Source organism: Rana temporaria, chromosome 5, assembly GCF_905171775.1.
Source record: "Rana temporaria chromosome 5, aRanTem1.1, whole genome shotgun sequence".
Taxonomy (NCBI): domain Eukaryota; kingdom Metazoa; phylum Chordata; class Amphibia; order Anura; family Ranidae; genus Rana; species Rana temporaria.
Genome location: NC_053493.1, coordinates 291,201,811 through 291,224,657, shown reverse-complemented (window position 1 = coordinate 291,224,657; position 22,847 = coordinate 291,201,811). Strand labels below are relative to the sequence as shown.

The window sequence follows — 22,847 nt, the reverse complement described above, 5'->3', positions numbered from 1 at the left end:
GTACACACGATCAGAATTTCCGATGGAAAAAGTCAGATGGACTTTTTCCAGCGGATTTTCCTATCGTGTGTAGCACCCATCAGAGTTTTTTCATTGGAAATTCCGATGAATTCCATCGGAGTTTAGATATAGAACATGTTCTATATTTTTCAGATGGAATTCCATCAGAATTCTGATGTGATTTGGCCGGGCAAAAGCCTGATCGTGTGTACGTGGCATAAGACTATTCTATCTACCCTGTGAAAGAAAAGATGCTTGCACTTACCTATTCTGAAGCTGCTCCATTCCGGTCCCATTATCAGGTCTCAGCGCTGGCTTCAGTGTAGGAGGGGTAGCCAACAACGGATGCCCCATAGTAAGCTTATGGGTGACATCACCACAGGCATTTGCAACTGTTGTCAGAGATGTCTCCTCTTCACTAAAGCCAGCGCTGGAGAGATCATGTGACCAGACCAGAGCACCCTCAGAATAGGCGAGTATAAGCATCTTTTCTTTAACAGGGTAGATAGAATAGTCTTAGAATGGGGGTGGGGGGATATTTATCCTTCGTTTGATTTTGACTGATCTTCCACTTTAAAGTAAATGGGGAAAGAGACAGCTTTTGATACAAGCACAATTTTAGGTATCCCCTTTAATAGGAAATACATTTTACAAAGCGATAATTCCTAAGGTGTGTGTACTAATGGGATGCACACACTGCAGTTTTGGTCATTTACTTAAGGTGATAATGAACGCAGACACTCCCATTCAGGGATCAGTCTGGAAAAGGCATGGTGAAAAATATTTCTGAAAAAAAATAAAAATAAATCAGCAACAAGGTTTGTTAAAATCCTGGCAATGTGCAAAAATCAACAAAAGTGTAATTACACTTTCAGTGCACTATCCAACAATGCCCCGAAATGAGACTGCACCCCCCTTATCACACCATTTTGAGGTTTCACGGCATTTGGTAATCATGAACAGTCGAAAGATTTTCAGATTAAATAGTTCTTTTTTTGCATGGCTATCTCACTAGTATGCTGCATGGCAATTTATTTTCACAAACTGTTAAGAGGTTTTGCAACATGTATTCTTGCAATTACCATCCAGAACACGTTTCACCACTTTTGAATTTGAATACTTTTGTGTCCTTTCATTCACTAAATAATTAATTTACCAGTCATTCACTAAATATTTGCTTTAAAGTAGAACTACTGCCTGCCAGGCATGTTTCTCTATATGTGTCCCATTGGGGACATTTCCCTTCTCTTCCTGTCTCATAGCCACAAAAGGAAGCGAGAGAAAATCCCCCCAAAGCGAGGGAATCCTTGGCTGTCAGCAGAACCAGTGTCTCCATTGGAAAATGTCCCTTCTGTTGCTGTTCTGGATAAAACCCAAAATTTAGACTTTTTTTACTTTCACTTTTCCTGATAACGTTAAAATGGACAAAGGATGAATCTCCATGATAGGGGCACAGACAACTAATCCATCCAATTTTTTTTTTTCAAAATGTTGCCTTTAGTTTTACTTTAAAGATACATTAATTAGCTGAACAGTGTAAATCTATGAAAGATTTAGGGTGGTGTTGCCTGCACCAACCAATCAGCTATTTGACTTTTTTACACTATGCTAAAAAAATAAAAATAAAAAAAAAGAACAAGAAGAAAAATAGGACTGAGCTTGAGGCATACAGGCTTGTGTGGCAACTGTGCAACAATAAAAAACATTGTGTGACATTTTGTTCATACATTCATTGCCTTTACCCTTACATTCATTTAGTATGCAGTTTGTAAGATCAGAAAGTCGGTAGCCTTTTATCTAAGAAGGCAAAGGGAAATGCTCTGTACAGTACCGTAATTCATAGCAAACATCCAACCGATTAATCAATCTTCTATTAGTTCCACTAGACTGAACTAGTGCATAAAATATCCTGCACTACCATTGCGGTCTGAACTACTTTACTAACAAGTAGAACAATTGACAAAAAAAATGTAACTAACTTATAGCAAACAATACTTGCTGCATGTAAAATCAGATTGTTTGTTATGGGTAACTGCACCATTAGGTCTGAATTTTGCCCCTCGTCCCCAAGCGGTCATTGTGCAAATGAAGACCCAACAGCCTTCACTATAGGGCTTATTTAAATGATCGGTGCAAAGAAACTGGAGCAGAAGTAAATCACTAACAGATTAACGTAGAGACCTAAATTGATATGTATTTGAACACTCTGGACGGATGTTTCATTTTTGTTTGTTTCCTTTGCACCAGTCATTTTAAATTAGAACCTCTTTTAGTGTCAGCTTACCTGGAAATAAAATACATTCAACCAAAAAATTATGGCTTAAAGCTGATTATATCAACTAAAAGAAAATAATCATATTATAGTATTTAAAGTATCATTAAATGACTGCAGAACACATTAGCTCAACATAAATATTGACAGAAACTAATTTCCATGGCTATACCCAGCCAACGTAAAATATAAGATCAATTATTCTCTTCATGGGCAGGTTTCACGGCCAGCACACCCTGAAGATATACCTAGATAACTTCTTTGTGCAGAAAGCCAATCCTGATTTGGAGGGATCTTCGTATGGATGGATATTAAAATATTTACATAAAGAGGTATGGAATATTCAGACTATAAAACAGATTGTCTACTGTAACGAATCTTAAAATTCCTTCATGCTGCTGCTTCACATCGTTGGCTGAACAAGACCTCCACTATGCTGGGATCTGCCAGTGTAGAGATGTCTCCCAAATCTTTCTCATTCCGGGCAATCTGCCTGAGGACCCTCCGCATTATTTTACCTGAGTAAACAAAAAATTTGTCATTTAGTTATGCTTCTACTCAATGAACCAATGCTGTAGGAATGTAACTACCATTAGCTACTTAAAGTGGAGATCCAGGCTTTTAGTGTTTATTAAAAGTCAACAGCTACAAAAAGTGCAGCTGCTGACTTTTAATAAACAGACACTTACCTGCTCCATGGTCCAGAGACGCGGCCGCCCGGAGCTCCGCTCCTCCCCCCCCCTCTCCGGCCGGCGCCTCCATTTATAGTGTGGGCAGCTTTCGGCTTCACGGCCGGGCACTCACTGCGCATGCACGAGTCGCGCCGTGCTCTATGAGTTTACAGGCGATCTCCTGGGACCTGTCACGTGTCCCTGGAGATCACCTAAAGGGAGGGGCCACCTAAGGCTAGACGAGAAGTCACAGATGCCGTCCCTGGGCAGAGGGAGGAAGTGGGACAGGAAGTCCCACTCTACCTACCGAAGCCCCCCCCCCCCCCAAAAAAAATGACATGCCAAGTGTGGCATGTAAGGTGGAGAGGAGTGCTTAAAGTGGAAGATCCACTTTTGGGTGGAACTCCTTTAAAATACCTAAAATCTATTGCCAGCAGAGTGAACCTATTTAATTTATAGTATTATAATAAATGGTTTTGTGAGGGCTTGGATGAGATAAGGGCCAGACATTGATCGAAATTTGGTCAGTCCATGCTGAAGCAACCGCATTTCGATTAGTCTACTGCCAATCTAAATACTGAATGCTGTGGGAGGTAGCTAAATAAATCTTTTACTTGGCCCTGCACCGATACAAATAACTCCATCCAAAAGTGCAAGAAACTGATATTCGCTTGAAGACCTACCACAACATTACCCAGAATTCTTTTTCTTTTGGAGGAGATTGTCTGAATGAGTTTTTAATAAAAAAATAAACTGAATGCTTTAGTGGAGTAGAATCACAAGGATAATGCACAGAACATACAATAAAAGTAAACAATCTTTGACATTACAGTACAATGAAAAGCAGAAGGAACATTGTAACACATGCAGCAGTTCAACATCTAAAAAATGTCACATTCATCAGAGATGTCAAATAGGCATCCACAGAACAATCCATCTCTACCGAAGATGGGGTAGGGGCGATGAAATGGGAAAAATATAGTAAAAGAAGCTTGGGTACTCACTCAATGGTAACATCAAAACCTAAGAAAGTGGTAGGTCAGAAAAGCCTAAAAAACTGGGTAACACCCCATCTGAAGGAGTTACAACTCATAACATTTACTGTTGGAAGAAGCTTGAATAGACAATAAAAATTCATGTCCACTAGTATTTGCAGCTTATATATGGATACAGTATGTTCTGAAAATGTCTTGGGTAAAAGCAGGGGCGGACTGACAACTCATGGAGCCCCCGAGCAATAGAAGATTAAGGGGCCCCTGGACTTACAGATGGCCACCACGCCAGGAGGCAGTGCAGAGGCGGGGCAGCTAAAATCTCAGGATTTTCACATCAAAAGCATGTCAGGTTTCGGACATATCAGGAACAGATTTAAAAAAAACATAGATTTTTACATACTGTCCCTGGTTTTACTGAGCCTGGCAACCCTGATGGGGCCCCCTAGTGGCATGGGGCCCTCGGGCAGTGCCCGAGTGACCCAATGGTCAGTCCACCCCTGGGTAAAAGGATGGTTATACATGGCCAGATCCTGCTGGACACATTATTGGAGGAGATATTAAGCCTATTTAGACTTATCCCAGGAAGGGCCATCAGAAGGGTTCATTATATCAGACTTTCCAGCCTTTTGTAAAAATAGCATCAGGTTCTAGCTCTGAAAAAGGTTGGCAGTACCTTCTGGCTTGTTACTCTTGAGAAGACATATGCCAGTCTATATACACATATTGTGTGTGCTTAATTTTATACTATGCTGGTAGTATTTATATAAAATTACTGTATTTACCTGATCGTGTTTTTGGTAATCCGGGAGCATCCTGTATAAAATCTGGTGTTGCTATAGGTCCAATCTTCTCACGAACTGTAAAGAATAAGACTTAAATAAATTGTTCAAAGTCCATACAACAGTTAGATTTGTAACATGATTTCCAGAGCATGATTGGTCAACAAAAACTCAAGTTGTGGGTTTCATAAGGTACCGTTCTGAAAATTAGATCTTTGTATACTCATTAATGTAAAGCATATAATCCATGGGTGGGAAAATGGATACAAATAGCAGAACAGACAGTATGTACACCAAAAACAATAGATCTTTGGCTTACCTTGTTTTTTAAGTTCTTCTGAAATCACTTCTGTAAATTTCTTTCCATCTTTCAGAATGACAAAGCAGTAGATACATTCTCCTTTCACAGTGTGTGGGCGGCTAACTACCGCTGATTCTGCAACTGCTGGATGCTCTGCCAGTGCAGATTCGACCTCGGCAGTGCTTAACAGGTGGCCTGCAAGGGACATTTCATGTTCACTTTTACGAGCAGGTGTACAGTGTTCGAGTACACATTAGGTGCAGTATACAGTAATACCTAGGTTTGTGAGCATAATTCATTCCAGAAGCATGCTTGTAATCCAAAGCACTCTTATATCAAAGCAAATTTTCCCATAAGAAATAATGGAAACTTAGAAAATTCATACCACAACCATTCATACAAAAATGAGCAAAAGCGCATATTAAATACAGTACTGTAGTAGGAATACTGTATTGTTCCTCTGTGTTGAAAAAAAAAATTAAAAAAGAATTACATTCACAATGTTAAGGCGTCTGGAGCCCATTCATGTATATATGTATACGTGCAGTAAAGTCGCTGGTGTACAGCGCTATATGTGGGCAAAGGTTCGGGGCGATGGTGGCTCCCAGCTCTTTCTGGAGACACTCGGGAACTGTTGACATCACTTCCGGGTGCTCCGAACGCATGTTACGCCCACCCCACCCTCTCCGACAGCTTTACTGTACATATATACAGTGGCTTTACATGGATGAACACTAGACTCCACAACATTGGGAGTGTAATTCTTTTGTTTTTACAGTAAAACTACTGCTCGTATATCAAGACAAAATAAAAAAAAAAAATGCAAATGTTGCTTGTCTTACAAAACGGTCGTATAACGCATTACTCGTAAACCAAGGTATTACTGTATTGTATGAAAAAAAAAAAAAAAAAACTTTTAAACTCCTAGGCACCAATCACCCCTCTTTTGTTTCCCTCTTTCTTTCTTTACTCACTTTCCTCCATTTATAATGCTTTACCAATATCAACTTGTCAAGCTATATGGAACATCAGTACTACTGTACCACCAACTAATTAGCCACATGCAGACGGTTTTAGGTGTATGTGTTCACTCCAACGTATCACTGTTTCCTTGAAATGCCATGAAGATGTTAGACTACTTTCCTAGGTGTTTTGTTACCAGTTAAAATTGTTCATTTTTTCATTACATTTTTTACTTTCAAGCTTGTGTTCACTATATGTAAAATTCAGGCCTAGAACAATATATTCAGAAGTAAAATCATTGAAAAGTATGACTGATATAAGACTAAATATCTGAACCACAGCCATGATGCAGCTGATCTGAAATAGTGATTTAACTCCACAGTAATACTGCTTGGACAGGCTGAGCACTAACAATCTGCCATATGCAAAAAAACACCATACCAAAAAAAAAAATGGATATTGAACTTACAAAGTAAATGGACAAAGAACAGTCACCAGATTATGGGTGACCTTGCCTCACCAGCTTGGTCACCAACTACAGTGGAACCTCGGATTGCGAGTAACACTGTTTACGAGCGTTTCGCAATATGAGCCATTTTTATTTATTTTTTAATCCAGACTAGATTGGTGAGCGAGGTCCCGCAAGACTAGTAGGATTCAAGCCACTGGGGTGTGCAGTACGGCATTTGGCCAGAGGTGTGGGGGCGCCGGAGACACTCAGAGTCACTGTTCTTAAGGGTCTCCGGTGCCCCCGCACCTCTGGCCACATGTGGTACTGCATACACCGGCGCCCCCGCACCTCTGGCCACATACAGTACTGCATACACCAGCAGTCACTTTGGAGCAAATTGAGTTTCCATTGATTCCTATGGGGAAACTCACTTTGATATACGAGTGCTTTTGATTACAAGAATGCTTCTGGAACAGATTATGCTCGTAATCCAAGGTACTACTGTATACATAAATGTTTTTTTTTTACTATACTATACTAAAAAGCCATTGTACCATCATACACAGTAATCCACTCAGTGTTCTAGAACCAGCAGGCTTGTGGATCTCTGCTACTCAGACTGATGTGACACCACGTTTCAGAGAGTCTATTGCTTTCTCAAGGGATGCAAAAAGACTTTATGATTGATTTAACTTCTTAAAGCGGCTCATGCACATGTAAATGCCCCAGTTTCATGAGTTTTACCTGACACATTCAGCATGTCATCTATCCGACCTGTAATCCAGATGTATCCATCCTTATCCCTTTTGCATCCTATTGAATTATAAGAAAAATGTGTCAAATTGTGTTTTATTGTATACACACTGCTTATAAATATAATAAATGAACTCTTTACCATCTCCAGCCACATAGTATCCTGGAAACTTTCGGAAGTATGTATTCTCAAAACGCTCGTGGTTGCCATACACAGTCCTCATTATAGATGGCCATGGCTGCTTAAAGACCTAGAATTTTAAAAAGTGGAATGAGGACTTAAATCGAAAATGGAAAATATAAAAATGCACTGACCGCTACACTGTGGGGGGGGGGGGGGGGGCGATTTAATAAAACTGGTGTCAACAGAATCTGGTGCAGCTCTGCATATTAACCAGTCAGCTTGCAGGTTTTATTGTCAAAGCGTAATTTAACAAGATGACATTAGAAAACGATTGGCTACCATGCACAGCTGCACCAGATTTAGTAAATCTCCCCTCTTTCTGTCCTTTATTTGCAGCTTTTGTAAAATGAGTGGATAACGTATTTCTTTCCTTTCCCCTTTGAGCATCGGAAGGGTGCCTTCCCAGTATGTCATATGTACTGACTGCTACACACCAGAGTGGGAAAGGCTGGCAAGGCACAGATGTCTTTCCCAATCTACAGCCATTCTTTGGTTAAAGCGGTGGTTCCCCCTAAAACACATTTCTAACAATAGATTCGTAAGACCCGTTACACTGCGGGTTGGCTGGCTTTTTTTTTTTTTTTTTTCGTACATTCCAAGATCTCGGCGTCTCGTCCCTTGGCGGTGGGCGTTCCTATTTGATTGACGTTCCTCGGACGGGCGCATACGTGACGTCACGACTTTCCGACAGAAGCCGAACGTCATTGCGCATGCGCCGTATAGAGTCGGCTCTATACGGCACCTGCGCAGCGACGTTCGGCTTCTTTCGGAAAGTCGTGACGTCACGTATGCGCCCGTCCGAGGAACGTCAATCAACTAGGAACGCCCACTGACAAGGGACGAAACGCCGAGATGTCGGTATGTACTTAAAAAAAAAAAAAAAAAAAAAAAAAAAAAAAGCCAGCCTACCCGCAGTGTAACGGGTCTTACGAATCTATTGTTAGAAATGTGTTTTAGGGGGAACCACCCCTTTAAGCATAAACAAAACAAATTCTCTATCCTTGGGGCTCCATGAGACATTCAACTATTGTTTAAAAGGTAGCAAAGTACTCTCTGCATAATTTTGAAAAAGGAGAAGTACGGACAACGGAATGGATTATTAATATTAAAGTGGAGTTCCACCCTGAAAAAGTTTCCTCCAAAAATAAAAAATAAATAAAAAATTAAATTAAAAATGTTTTACTTACCCGAAATAGCTGTTGCTATGCGGAAGTCCCGAATCTGCCTCTTCATCCTCCGGTGGATTCTCTTTCTCCTCCTACGCGCATTTCTTCTTGTGAATGGGGCGCGTTGCATTCTGGGAAGTGTGTGTATCCCAGAAAGCAACCAGCCCATTGACAAAGCACCACGCTGCTCGCGCAGTAGGAAACGGGCAGTGAAGCCGCACGGCTTCACTGCCCGTTTCCCTTACTGTGGATGGCGGCGCCTGGAGCTGCCAGGATCGAGGATCGGCCTTGGCGGGGGCCGACATCGCTGGCGACAAGGACAGGTGAGTGTCCTTATTAAAAGTCAGCAGCTACACAGTGTTAGTAGCTGCTGACTTATTATTTCTTTTTTTACTGGACCTCCGCTTTAATCAGTTTTATATACGCAACAAATCAATATGCAGACATGGAAAAAAAAAATCACATCCAATAGGTACATCCACACTGTATATAGTGTAGAATGAATTTCTAATGCCCCGTACACACGATCAGAAATTCCGACAGCAAATCCGATGTGAGCTTTTGAACGGAAATTCCAAACGTGTGTATGCTCCATCGGACTTTTGCTGTCGGAATTTCCGCCAACAAAAGATTGAGAGCTGGTTCTCAAATTTTCCAGACGGAAAAAATTCCTAACGGAAAATCCGATAATCTGCAACAATTCTGACGCATGCTCGGAAGCATCGATCTTAGTGATCATTGTAGTGTTGTACGTCACCGCGTCCTTGACGATCGGAAGTTCAGAGAACTTTTGTGACCTTGTGTATGCAAGCCAAGCTTGAGCGAAATTCCGTCTGAAAAACCTGGGAAAATCCGATCGTGTGTACGCGGCATAAGACATCACTTACTAGATAGCCTTCAGCTTCCCCGACCAGTTCTTCTCCATGCTCATTCAGAACAGCAGGGACCACACCGAAAAATGGAAAAGTCTGTAACATACAATTTAGTCAGTGTATGGATACCTGTACATGTGAAGACTATAAGAAATACACACTTGGCGCTGAGATGTGCGTTGCAGGTTATCATGGCAGTACAAATAAAACACCATTCTAGTCAGAGAAAATTAGTTACACAAACAAGTACCCATTATGTATGTTGCACAGTATAATCATACAGAAAACAGATTTGCAAACCAAGCTGGACATAAAACGGATGGCAAGTTATCTTAAAAAATATCAATTCAACCTATTCTACCAATGTACTGCTGGAAGTGAACTGCTTGAGTTCCTGTCTACACAATTTGGGTATCGAAAGGCCAGATCTTTCCAATTTGGCTTTGTGTAATTTGAGGGTCTACCTTAGCAATCTATTCAGTCTATCTGGTCAGCTAGGCCCTACACTGCATGAAAGAAGATCTAAACTATGTTGGTTTATCCATGGTCAGCCTATTGTTGTTTGCATGGCTGTTGTAATAAAATGCTCTTAAAATGTCTCTTTCACACAGTTTTTTAGATGGATCCAGACTAGACCACACTATAATGTCTATGAGCAGGTGGATGTAAACAGATGATTATTTGTGAACATCTGTATCTGTTCAGGTCCATTTTTGAACACTTACACTCCATCATAAATATATATATATATATATATATATAATAATATATATATATATATATATATATAATAATATATATATATATATATATATATATATATATATATATATATATATATATATATATATATATATATATATATATATATATATATATATATATATATATATATATATATATATATATATATATATATATATATATATATATATATATATATACACACACACACACACACACACACACACACACAGTACAGACCAAAAGTTTGGACACACCTTCTCATTCAAAGAGTTTTCTTTATTTTCATGACTATGAAAATTGTAGATTCACACTGAAGGCATCAAAACTATGAATTAACACATGTGGAATTATACATAACAAAAAAGTGTGAAACAACTGAAAATATATTTCATATTCTAGGTTCTTCAAAGTAGCCACCTTTTGCTTTGATTACTGCTTGGCACACTCTTGGCATTCTCTTGATGAGCTTCAAGAGGTAGTCACCTGGCGCAGCACCCCATCACTCTCCTTCTTGGTCAAATAGCCCTTACACAGCCTGGAGGTGTGTTTGGGGTCATTGTGCTGTTGAAATATAAATGATGGCCCAACTAAACGCAAACCGGATGGAATAGCATGCCGCTGCAAGATGCTGTGGTAGCCATGCTGGTTCAGTATGCCTTCAATTTTGAATAAATCCCCAACAGTGTCACCAGCAAAGCACCCCCACACCATCACACCTCCTCCTCCATGCTTCACGGTGGGAACCAGGCATATAGAGTCCATCCGTTCACCTTTTCTGCGTCGCACAAAGACACGGGGGTTGGAACCAAAGATCTCAAGTTTGGACTCATCAGACCAAAGCACAGATTTCCACTGGTCTAATGTGCCTTTGTGCAATGCAGAAAAGGTGAACGGATGGACTCTACATGCATGGTTCCCACCATGAAGCATGGAGGAGGAGGTGTGATGGTGTGGGGGTGCTTTGCTGGGGACACTGTTGGGGATTTATTCAACATTGAAGGCATACTGAACCAGCATGGCTACCACAGCATCTTGCAGCGGCATGCTATTCCATCCGGTTTGCGTTTAGTTGGGGCATCATTTATTTTTCAACAGGACAATGACCCCAAACACACCTCCAGGCTGTGTAAGGGCTATTTGACCAAGAAGGAGAGTGATGGGGTGCTGCGCCAGGTGACTACCTCTTGAAGCTCATCAAGAGAATGCCAAGAGTGTGCCAAGCAGTAATCAAAGCAAAAGGTGGCTACTTTGAAGAACCTAGAATATGAAATATATTTTCAGTTGTTTCACACTTTTTTGTTATGTATAATTCCACATGTGTTAATTCATAGTTTTGATGCCTTCAGTGTGAATCTACAATTTTCATAGTCATGAAAATAAAGAAAACTCTTTGAATGAGAAGGTGTGTCCAAACTTTTGGTCTGTACTGTACATACATACATACATAGAGGTCTTTCAAATGCATTTTTTTTGGGGGGGGGGGGGAAGCACTTTATTGAATAAAAAACAAACAGTAAAAAAGTTAGCCCAATTTTTTTCTTTATTCTAAGCAAAAAAAATCCAGATTCTCATTTTACCCAGAATTGTACAGCTCTAGTCTGTTTACAAGTCATTACCGGACCGGTAGTTTGATCAGATGCTTTGGAGGCCAGGAGAAATATGGGATATAAAAATAGATGCCAGATCCCTCCAAAAAAAGGACCTGTCATGGCCCATGCCATCACAAGGGATGTTGTGATAGCAATAAAGATGAAAAAACTAAAAAGTACATTAAAATGAATACATTTTAAAATTACACCCGCAACCCCCCCCCCCCCCCAATGCTCAAACACAAATGTAAATGCTCATGTGTGGCAGCAAACGTCAATGCGACAACAATAATTCTAGTGCCACACTTCCTCTGCATTTCTAAACTGTTAACATTCAAAGGCTTTTAAAGTGTTGCCTGTGGATAATTTATTGTACCATAGTTAGTTGCCATTTTTAAAGTTCAACATATTTACTCAGCGTAACATCATCATTTAATGTATTGCTACTTACAGCTGATCCAGGTTTCAGTGGAGTGGCAGCCGGGAGAGGAGTGATCACATGACCTCCCTGAAAACAGATCAGTACAAGAGATTTTTAGTTGTGGTTAAAGAGTAATTCAAAAGACCTAAGTGACAGCATTCAGTGAGCTACTAATGTTATCCATTAAAGACAGCAAGATTCACCCAATTTACAATACTCTGCACAATATGCAAAAACATCCCCATATAGGGTCAGTAGGAATGTACATACTGAAATCCTTGATAAGTAAAATTCCTCTGTCACATTTCTACATTACCAAATCACATTTAGTTTCCACTGTGCAGTTGGTTTTGCACACAGTGGCCCCCGATCCTCCTGTTCTGGGGTCCCATGGTGGCTCCTCCCCGCAATACAAAACCTCCTGTGGGAAGCTTTCTCCCGAGGGGGTTACCTTGCGTGCGGGCCCCCGTGTCATACACTCGGCATCCAAAGCCACCGAGTGCATGACTCGGCCCCACCCCACGTGTCATTGGATTTGATTAACAGCTACAGGAGCCAATGGCGAAAGCGACGCTGGATCGTGGCCACGGAAATTTAGGGCTCAGGTAAGTAAAACGGCTGGACACTGCAAGGGGTTTTTTCACCTTAATGCATCCTATTCATTGTAGACTTTGTACGGTCTACTACAATCCATGCATTTTTACTATTTGTAGCCGTCCCACGCAGTACAGGCACAAAATCCCTCTGACTTTTCACTCTCCTTGCACCAATTTTTGGGCTGTTGCGGCACAGTGAAATACAAGGGCCTTATTTTGAATTGTTATGCATCCCTACTGAATATCTATTTGGAAGCCTACCCCTGTAAGGCCATGGATCTGTGGTAGACTTGTCCGGTGAACAGTGGGAAAATGCGCTGGAAGTAGTTCAAACTAGTTCTCTTAATAAATTTCAGTGGCTATCGCAAGTTCATAATACCCCAGTGAAATTGTTTAAAAATTGGACTTTTGCCAGAACCAGTTTGTCCAAAATGTAGCAGAGATCATGGGGATGTCATCCACATGCTGTGGAGATGTCCCAAGTTACACAGATACTGAACATGTTCTTGCAATGGTCAATGGTGTATTCCAAACAGACATCCCTTCTGACCCCAGGCGCTGTGTGCTGGGAGTTTTTGATATTATACTAGATGCCTTTACTAAGGAAACAGTTTCCAGAGCCTTGTTTCAGGTATGTAAAATTATTTTCCTCCACTGGAAAAGCACTTCCCCATCATCCCTTAAAGAATGGCTAGACCATATTGGGTACTACTTTAAGATGTGAAAGGTTATTTACCAGCATCGTGGATGTCCTGCTAAAATTGTGAGGGTTTGGGGAGGTTGGCTTGATGCACCAGGCCTGTCCGCTGATTATAGATAGGATATTGGGGTATATATAATGCTGTCGGTACTTAATGCTGGTCATTACTATCTGACTTTGGAGTGTGTAATACTATATTGGCACGATCATTTCTTTTCGGCCACTAGGTGGGGCTGTATGCTCTCTATGCAGTTGGAAGAGAGTCTCTCTCTCCCTCCCCATATATATATATATATATATATATACATACATACATACACACACACACACACACACACACACACACATATATATACATATATACATATATACACATACATACATACATACATACATACATACATATACACACACACACACACACACACACACACACACACACACACACACACACACCATACCAGAGAGACAGTGTCAACTATTCGATGAACAAGATTGGAGATGCCATTTTGGTGAACTTTAAGTGTATGGTTACATTTTAAAAATTATCACATCTTGATTTGTTTTCTGTTGGCCAACGCCAAACAAAAGAAAAAAAAAAAAAAACCTTGATATTATTTCCAGGTATAGATATCTGACCAGAAAAAGATCTGAAATGTGTCTAATGCCGTGTACACACGGTTGGAATTTCCGACAAGAAAAGTTCGATGTGAGCTTTTGGTCGGAAATTCCAACCGTGTGTAGGCACCAGCGGACTATTTCTGTTGGAATTTCCGACAACAAAAATTTGAGAGCTGGTTCTCAATTTTTCCGACAAGAAAAGTTATTGTCGGAAATTCAGATCGTCTGTATGCAATTCCGACGTACAAAAAAAAAAAAAAAACACGCATGCTCGGAATCAAGTCGTCGCATGCTCGGAAGCAATGAACTTTTTCTCGGCTCGTCGTAGTGTTGTACGTCACCGCGTATTTGACGGTGGGATTTTTTTGTGTGACCGTGTGTAACACAAGTTTGAGCCAAAATTCGGTCAGAAAAAAAATCCCGGTTTTCTTGTCGGAATTTCCGATTGTGTGTACGCGGCATAACTCTAGGCAATCTTGTGGGGAAATGTCAACTGTAGCACCGAACAAAATGTATGTCTAGCTTAGCGTAGTTCAGTACAGTTGGCTTAATCTATAGGACAGTCAAAAAAAAAAAAAAAGATGCCTTTGTCACATACTCTTGGCATACTGTACAGAGCACACAGTAACATTTGCAAAATTGTGGTAGATAGCTTGTCAGCAAAAAAAGTATACACATCATAGGTCAGATGATACTTTCTTAAATGTACAGAATATAACCGAGTACTAAGATTTGTAGGTAAAGTTGTTCCAGGGTAAATCCGATTGCCTCTCTGGGGGATCAGGAAGGAATTTTTCCCCTGCTGTAGCAAATTGGATCATGCTCTGCTGTTTTTTTTTTGCCTTCCTCTGGATCAACTGTAGGTATGGAGTTGTGTGTATGGGATTGTACTGTGTTTTTTGTTTTGTTTGTTTATTTTATTTTTTGTGGTTGGACTGGATGGACTTGTGTCTTTTTTCAACCTGACTAACTATGTAACTATGATTCTTAGGTAGACAATTTATAACTTTATAGCCTCAAGAATTTAGAATAAAACATCACACAGAGAACAATTTGCTAAACTCATTATTAAGATTTATTGCATACACAAAGTTCAGAGACTGCAGTACTAACAACTCCAATATATCTATTAGCCTCTGCATCAAGTGTGCAATCATCTGCAATGACTAGCAAATGACATATAGGCATTACATTGTCATATTCACCTTCACGCCTAGCTAAAACCAGTACCTTCCCACATTAATTGCTCATGAGCATGACTTTGCTTTGCACAGTACTCCATATCCTGCAAATGGAATTCGTGACACTTTAACAGGTACAAGAGCACTTAGTCAAAGTAGTATAGGACGACGATGTGTGCATGAGCCTTAAAAAAACAAAAAAAACACTAAATTAAGTAAAAAAAAAACACGACTAGTTGCCATGGACAACACCCTGTATTTTCATGGTTTAAGTTTTTGGAAAAATCAGAGGGAAAATAATTCTCTGACAAAACACACTTCCCATGTCTTGTAAGATTAAAGCAGGAGTTCACACGAAAAAAATTTTTTAACATTAGTTTGAGGCTAATGTTACTAAGTAGAATCCGTGTTTTTTTTTTTTTTAAATGAATGCAGTACTTGCCATGTTAGAGATCGATGTTCTCCGTGGCTTCCGAGTATGATCTTCGGGACTGGGCGTTCCTATTTGATTGACAGCCTTCCGACGGTCGCATACAGCGCGTCACAATTTGCCGAAAGAAGCTGAACGTCTATATGGCAACTGCGCACCGACGTTCGTCTACTTTCGGAAACTCGTGACGCGCTGTATGCGACCGTCGGAAGGCTGTCAATCAAATAGGAACGCCCAGTCCCGCAGCCCATACCCGGAAGCGGCGGGAGAACATTGATCTCTAAAACGCTAAGTACTGCATTCATTTAAAAAAAAACACCCGATTCTGCTTAGTAAAATTAGCCTCAAACTAATGTTAAAAATAGATTTTTTGGGTGAACCTCCACTTTAAGTAATGTAATAATGTGTTCTTGTTTAAAAGAGTTTGAACTTTTCCACAATGCAAACTCCCTGGGATGTTTCAAATCACAGAAGACTAGCTTCATTCGAATTTCCTTAAAATATATGTCTCAGTCAGTGGTGGTGCGTCTGTAAGGGGCGCACGGGCGCCGCCCCCTCTCTCCTGCCACTTCTCTATCACCATAGATTCATGCATTGCAGTGGCTGCGCTTGATGGGCACAGTGGCGGCAATTGATGGGCACAGTGGCGGCAATTGATGGGCTTTTTTTTTTCAGTCTGTTCACGCCCCCCCAAAAAAAAAATTGAACACCAGCCGCCACTGCTCAGAGTTCTCTGTGCTGGAGGGGGTCAGTCTGCCCTGAGGGGTCTGTGTGCTGGGAGGAAGGGAAGGAGAGGGGTTGGTCTGTGATGGGGCAGGTCTGTCTGCAGGGAGGGAGGAGAGTCTGTACAGAGGGGGTCTGTCTTGGAGGGGGTGGAATTTAGGAATGTTAGGGGAGTTCTGTACTGTAAGAGATATGGACGATTTGTACTGGGAAGAGGGGTCATTTTGGCTGTACTCTGAAGTGGCCTGTGCATTTTGTACTCCCGACCCCTGCACTATAGATAGACACTTAGGGGAATTTATCAAAATTGGAGCAGACTGAATCTGCAGCAACTGTGCATGGCAACCAATCAGCATTTAGCTTACATTTTCAAAGCTTAACTGAGCAAGCTGAAGGTAGAAGCTGATTGGTTGCCATACACAGCTGCCCCAGATTCTGGAGCTTTGAAAATTTCCCTCACTGTTTTTTTACATTTCATACTTCTGACCACTTCAATCTAAGCACATTACTCCTGAAATTCTTCTTCAAGGTAGACTGTGTGAGATCATAATCAGTCCTGGGTGTCTGATGTGCTAGGTATGCCATTTACCACTGGCCAGAATTTTCCCAATTGCTGCCGGCAGCCGCCCCTGGCCACACGGCCACACACACACACACACACACACACACACACACACACAACCTCCCATGTGAATATAGCCTTATTTGTCCTGCAAAATGCTAACCATTTTTTCATTAAGAATAGTCAAGAAGATATTGTGTCCCTATTTTTGTCTTGCATTATTGCTCAGTACATGTCTAAATAAGTCATCTCGGCCTAGGTCTTAACCATTTTGTCATTTAATCAAAGATGAAAACCAAATTTATAATTTTTGAGGGATGATTTTTTTTAACTTAGTGATTTTATCATTTATCATTGACCAAGCCAAACTCATCAGATTCTGCCTGTGGGTATTAGTAATATATTTTAAGACTGAATTTAGTCTGAAAATTGGGAGGAATAAAAAAAAGGAAGGAGAACTTTGGTTATCACTGGTGCACTTCTACGACCATGTTTTGCCCTCTGGTAATTTCACAAATTTTGTCAAACTGGTAAAATAAAAAAAGGACTGTCCTATCTTGTCTTATGGGAATGAGGTTTTAAACATAATCAAAAGCCAACATAAACAGTTCTAATTATCAGGATGCAAAACTTACCGTTTCTGTCTGCCAAAAGGTGTCAACAATGGGACACCTCTTATTGCCAATGACATTATAGTACCACAGCCAGGCTTCTGGATTGATGGGTTCTCCTACAGTTCCAAGAATCTTCAAAGAATTTAAATCATACCTAGATTAAAAAAATATTGACCATGATGACCAATCAAATCATATAAAAGACATTTCCAAAATATTAAGCTGTCCAAGCACCAGAGAGCCCTGCATCTTGGCGGATAGTAAATAGGGTCATCTTCAAAACATATTCAACATTCATACTGTGTAGGGAACAGAAGCAATCATGATAAATCCATACACACTGCATTGTGACACTATACGTTTTCTTACTGCCCACTTAACATCTGCGATAGATACATTTTTAGCAGCAGAGAAAGTCATCCAACCTTTCTTTATAGATTCAGTTTGGATATGTGCTTCTTAGAGGGGCTTTGTAATAGTTATGGTCAATTGTTATCATTTATTTCTGCTCACAATATTCCCCCGCCCCAGTTTCAAATTCGCAAAATTATGACATTTGGGATGGAATATTAATCAAAAATCCTGATTTGACTAGTATAGAAGTAGTTCTGATCCACCTTCACCAACATTTCAATAATTTAGTCACATGAAAATGAGAAATAAATGGAAACTATATGGGTCCGATTACTGGGGAAAAGGCTTCAAAACTGGCAGCATTAGGTGCAATTCAGATGAGCAGTAAGCTGCATATTGCAGTTATGGTTAGCAGCTCTGTGCTTCATAGACTTTGCTGCATTAGTAACTGTTTTCATTGCTCTTTTGGATGTGTTTTAATGTCATTTAGACACTGCAAACATAGACACCAATGTACACATGGACCTAAGACCGTGTATTTTGTGACTGCTTTTAACACATACAGTGTGGATGTATATATTTTATACACACACATACACACACACACTATATTATATATAAATAACATGCCCAATTATTCATTTGCATAATATGCAGTCCTTGGAGGAGTGCATGTCTAATTTTGGAGAAAGTCTTTTCCGATGAGCCGTTACACTCCAAAACACCTACTTCTGAATGACTTCATTTCCATACTTCATGAGCAGGCGGATGGCAGTGGGTGCCGTATAAAACTGGGTCACTTTATACTTTTCAATGATTTCCCAGAATCTCCCCACATGTGGATAGGTAGGAATGCCTTCAAACTAAAAAAACAAAAACAAAAAAAAGGGATGTGTCAGTGTCAAATTGTCAAACTAGATTATAAAACAGATCAGTTTCAAAAGTATTTTATGTAAACACCTGAATGAAAATCTTCGGATAGCAGTTGATATTTCCTATGCAGCTTCACCGAGAATCAAGTTACTGCCCCAGAACTAGTTTAAAAGTTTTTTTTTTTTTTTTCATGATTCATACTTCCCTTGCTGAGAGGCTGAGCCGGGTGTCGGTCCTGGCATGTGGGCGGATCCCGAAAGGACCGGCTGTGACACCCGCTGACAGCAGGCTTCAGCCCGCTGTCTGTTGAAAACAGGTCACAGGAGTGCAGTTCGTTCACAGTAGCAGTACAGCCAAACAAGCATTGGTACTTCTCCTTTAAAAGTCTGAGAATACTTGCTTCCATTACAAATGTATTTTGGAATAGGCCAAAGATATATTCAGGGCAATTTTTCAGCAGTGGAGCCTGAAGGCACAAACTTTGTAACACTCTTCTGCTAAAATCATATTTTTAGAAAGAACATATTCTCCTAACCTGGCTATGAATAAAAGGAATAATATACAAATAAGTTTACAAGAAAAACCCATACCTTCACTGCTAGAAAATAGTGTCCAGCTACAGTGAAAGGCCTTCTACACGAACAGGCCTACTGTGCCTAAAGCCCCGTACACACGATCAGAATTTCCGATGGAAAAAGTCAGACGGACTTTTTCCAATCGGAAATTCCGACCGTGTGTATGCCCCAACGGAGTAATTCCATCGCAAATTCCGATGAATTCCATCTGAGTTTACATAGAGAACATGTTCTATTTTACTCAGATGGAATTCCGTCAGAATTCCGATGCAAATTTGTAAAAGGTCTGATCGTGTGTACGGGTCATAAGGGTGGTTTCACACTGCTGCGCTGTGGTTTGGCTGCAGCATGAGTGCATCTCAGTGTACTTGTGGCTCATGTGCAGATTACCCGCAGTTTCCCTTAGACTTATTAGAGTGCACATTTCTGGTGCGTTTTTTTCTTTGTTTTTTGACAACTTAAAAGGATATTAAAGTCGTGTTTTTGTATTTGTTTGTTCTTTTTAAACATGTTCTACTTACCTGCTCTGGACAGCGAGTGGACAGAGCAGCTCAGATCCTCCTCCTCTTCTCCAGTCCCTCCCTCCTGCAGCGTGCCTGTACCGAGCCGCTGCTCCGTGTGTCCATTCAGACACAGAGCCGTGGCTCGACCCCATGCCCTCTCTCATTGGCTCACCGACTTTGATTAATAGCAGTGGGAGCCAATGGCTGGGGGGGGGGGGCAACATTTATATATGTTGCTTTGCCTGCCTGTGCCATTCTGCCGACGTATAGCTACGTTAGGCAGTCGGCAAGTGGTTAAACAGCGACAGCGCTGAAAGCCGAAAATTGGCTTGGGCAGGAAGGGGGTGCAAGTGCCTGGTATTGAAGTGGTTAAGATTAAGCTCCTGCAACTGTGACCTGACAGTGGAGAAAGAAACAGCTCATTGATTAGCTCATCTCACCTTTAATGCTTCCTGCCTGATCCTTGCTTATCATTTTTTTTTTTTTTTTTGCAAAGCACACAACTATGCGATTGATAAATGAAAAGGTCAAAAAACAGGGGAAAAATAAAAATAAAAAAAACAATAAAAACAGTATATATTAGTTCTGCTATACATGTCTTTCTGAGGCAAAACAGCTATTAATAATTTACAGCTACTTGCTTACATAGAGATGGAAAGCGTCATAAAGCCATCATAATGCCTTAATAGCCCCAACACAGTACAATGTGTTTACGTTCTTCTTTTGGTAATAGTCTCTCTCTTGCAGAAGTTGGCCAGATATCTCTAAAAGTACCTGGTCTCCTTCCTATAAAGCTGGAAAAAGTGAAAACAAATAAAAAAGCGGAAAAAAAATAAAATATTCCGCTCCAGTCGGAGACACTGTACTAACCATGCAAGGTTAGTTAGCGATCTCCCCCCGCTGAGCTGTTGTGTTCTGACAGGGGGAATGCCCACCTCACATGGCTTGTGTAGTAATTGTATGTGCTATATTATTATTTTTCCCACTAAAATAGAGTTACCCTATAAATATAATGACCAACCTCTGATTACTAAAACCTATGCAGAAATGTTTCATTTCCCCAAAAGGGCATCCAATATATTGATTACAAATTTGTCAAAAGCCACTGAAGTTCTACAGCAAGACCAACTCAGAGTTTTTATACAAAACCCTCTTTGTTTTAGAAGAGCCATATCGTTTGAGAAGCTTACCATGACACTAGTAGCACCATTAGCTAGCGGACCATAAGTGATGTAAGAATGACCTGTAATCCATCCAATGTCAGCTGTGCTCCAATAGACATCATCTTCATGGTAGTCAAACACATACTTGAAGGTTAGTGCTGTGTAAAGTAGATATCCTGCAACTGTGTGAAGCACTCCCTGCAAAGAAAACAGAAAGCGTGTCTTTTCATATGCCTTAAAGTGGATGTAAACTCCCATTCATGAAATCTGACCTAGGCACATATCTGCAGCGTTTACTTATCTCTCTCCAAAGCTCCTGAGTCTTTCTGCTGCTCCGTTCTGGTTATCAAAATGATAACTTCTGACAAGTTCTCCGACACAAGAGATCTATGCAGCTGGAGATTTGTGTTGGGGAGGGAACTTAGATAAATTCCCATAAAAATCTTACACTAAGTGGGAAATGGCACATCTGTAATAAATTGCAGCACCTTGTAAACAGCTCAATTGATAATCTAAAAAAAAAATGAACAGGAAAAGCATTCCTGATGTTTATAGCTCAGACAAGCATACATAAAGCAATCATAGCCTTTTCAGATGATGTGTGTAAAAATGAAATTGTCACTCTTATCTGGAATGTTTAAGCAGGGAGTGGCTGTCTTCAATGCGTCATTAAAAAAAGAATGTGTTTACAAATGTCCCCACATGCTACGTGGATATAACTACGTGACATTTTTCTGCACGACTTCTTCCCTGAGTCTTCTGACACCAATAGGAAACTTAAAAGAGACACCTTTAGTTATATAGGTAAATATGACAGATGTAAATTTATTAAGATGTAGAAGTTATTTTACCAGTGTTCTTTAATTTTATCTCACAGTAACCTTCTTATCTACACATTCAATTCACTTACTACCTTCTTCTTGTGATAAATAACCAACTTCCACCAATGCAAACTTGCACTTCACCAGAAACCACTAATGAAGGGGGCACTTCATCAGTGACCACCAGTATAAGGGGAACCTTCTATCACCGATTACCAATGTAAGGGAGCACTTAACCATTCACCACCAATGTAAGGGTGTCCGTTCCTTTAATGAACACAATGTAATGGGACCCTTTGACCACCGACCACCAGTGTAAAGGGGCAGTTTAGCACCGGACACCACTGTAAGGGAGCATTTCCAATGACCACAGTGTAGGAGGTGTCCTGACCACCAATGTTATAGTACCCTCCCCCCACTGACCACCAATTCAAAAAGGCAGTTTATTACTGCACATTAATGTAAGGGGCACGTTTCCAAATGGTTACTTATATAAGGGGGCCCTTCTTTTACTGACCACCAATTTAAAAATGAGCACTTTTCTCACTGACCACCAATATAAAAGAGCCCTTTTCCCAGTGCCCACCAATGCAAGGGAGGCATGTCCCATTTATAAATCTAAGGTGACCACCAATGTAAAGGAGAATTTTCCTACTGGCCACAAATGTAAAAGGAGTGCTTTTCCAGCTGACCACCAATGTAAAAAGGAGCACTTTTACCACTGAAGACCAATATACAAGAAATCTTTTTCCCCCCAATGCCCACCAATGCAAGGGACGCATATCCCATTCATCATCAATCTAAGGGAACCGTTCTCCCATTGACTTCTTTACACTGGCCACTAACAAAGAGGGGCAGGACAAGCATAAAAATATTACCGGTATCTCAAAGTGTTATCATCTAAGAGTTTAGATTTGCAGTAGGAGACTAAGCGGGGAGAGAACCAACCACAGTAATTTTGCCTGAA

The 22,847-nt window shown here is 40.5% G+C and overlaps 1 protein-coding gene across 1 annotated transcript in view; it reads right to left on the bottom strand.

The window, feature by feature from the left end:
• Window positions 1-1,008: 1,008 nt before the first annotated feature.
• LOC120940876 (acetyl-coenzyme A synthetase, cytoplasmic-like) overlaps window positions 1,009-22,847 on the bottom strand; it is a 58,132-nt gene continuing 36,293 nt past the window's right edge. The window contains exons 9-18 of the mRNA XM_040353969.1: window positions 21,087-21,257; window positions 18,675-18,808; window positions 17,613-17,745; window positions 12,195-12,251; window positions 9,423-9,503; window positions 7,328-7,436; window positions 7,177-7,245; window positions 5,037-5,213; window positions 4,721-4,795; window positions 1,009-2,790 (exon numbers count right to left, since the gene is read on the bottom strand). Coding sequence (XP_040209903.1) covers window positions 2,663-2,790; window positions 4,721-4,795; window positions 5,037-5,213; window positions 7,177-7,245; window positions 7,328-7,436; window positions 9,423-9,503; window positions 12,195-12,251; window positions 17,613-17,745; window positions 18,675-18,808; window positions 21,087-21,257 — 1,134 coding nt within the window. The 3' untranslated portion in view covers window positions 1,009-2,662. The remainder of the gene's footprint in view (window positions 2,791-4,720; window positions 4,796-5,036; window positions 5,214-7,176; window positions 7,246-7,327; window positions 7,437-9,422; window positions 9,504-12,194; window positions 12,252-17,612; window positions 17,746-18,674; window positions 18,809-21,086; window positions 21,258-22,847) is intronic.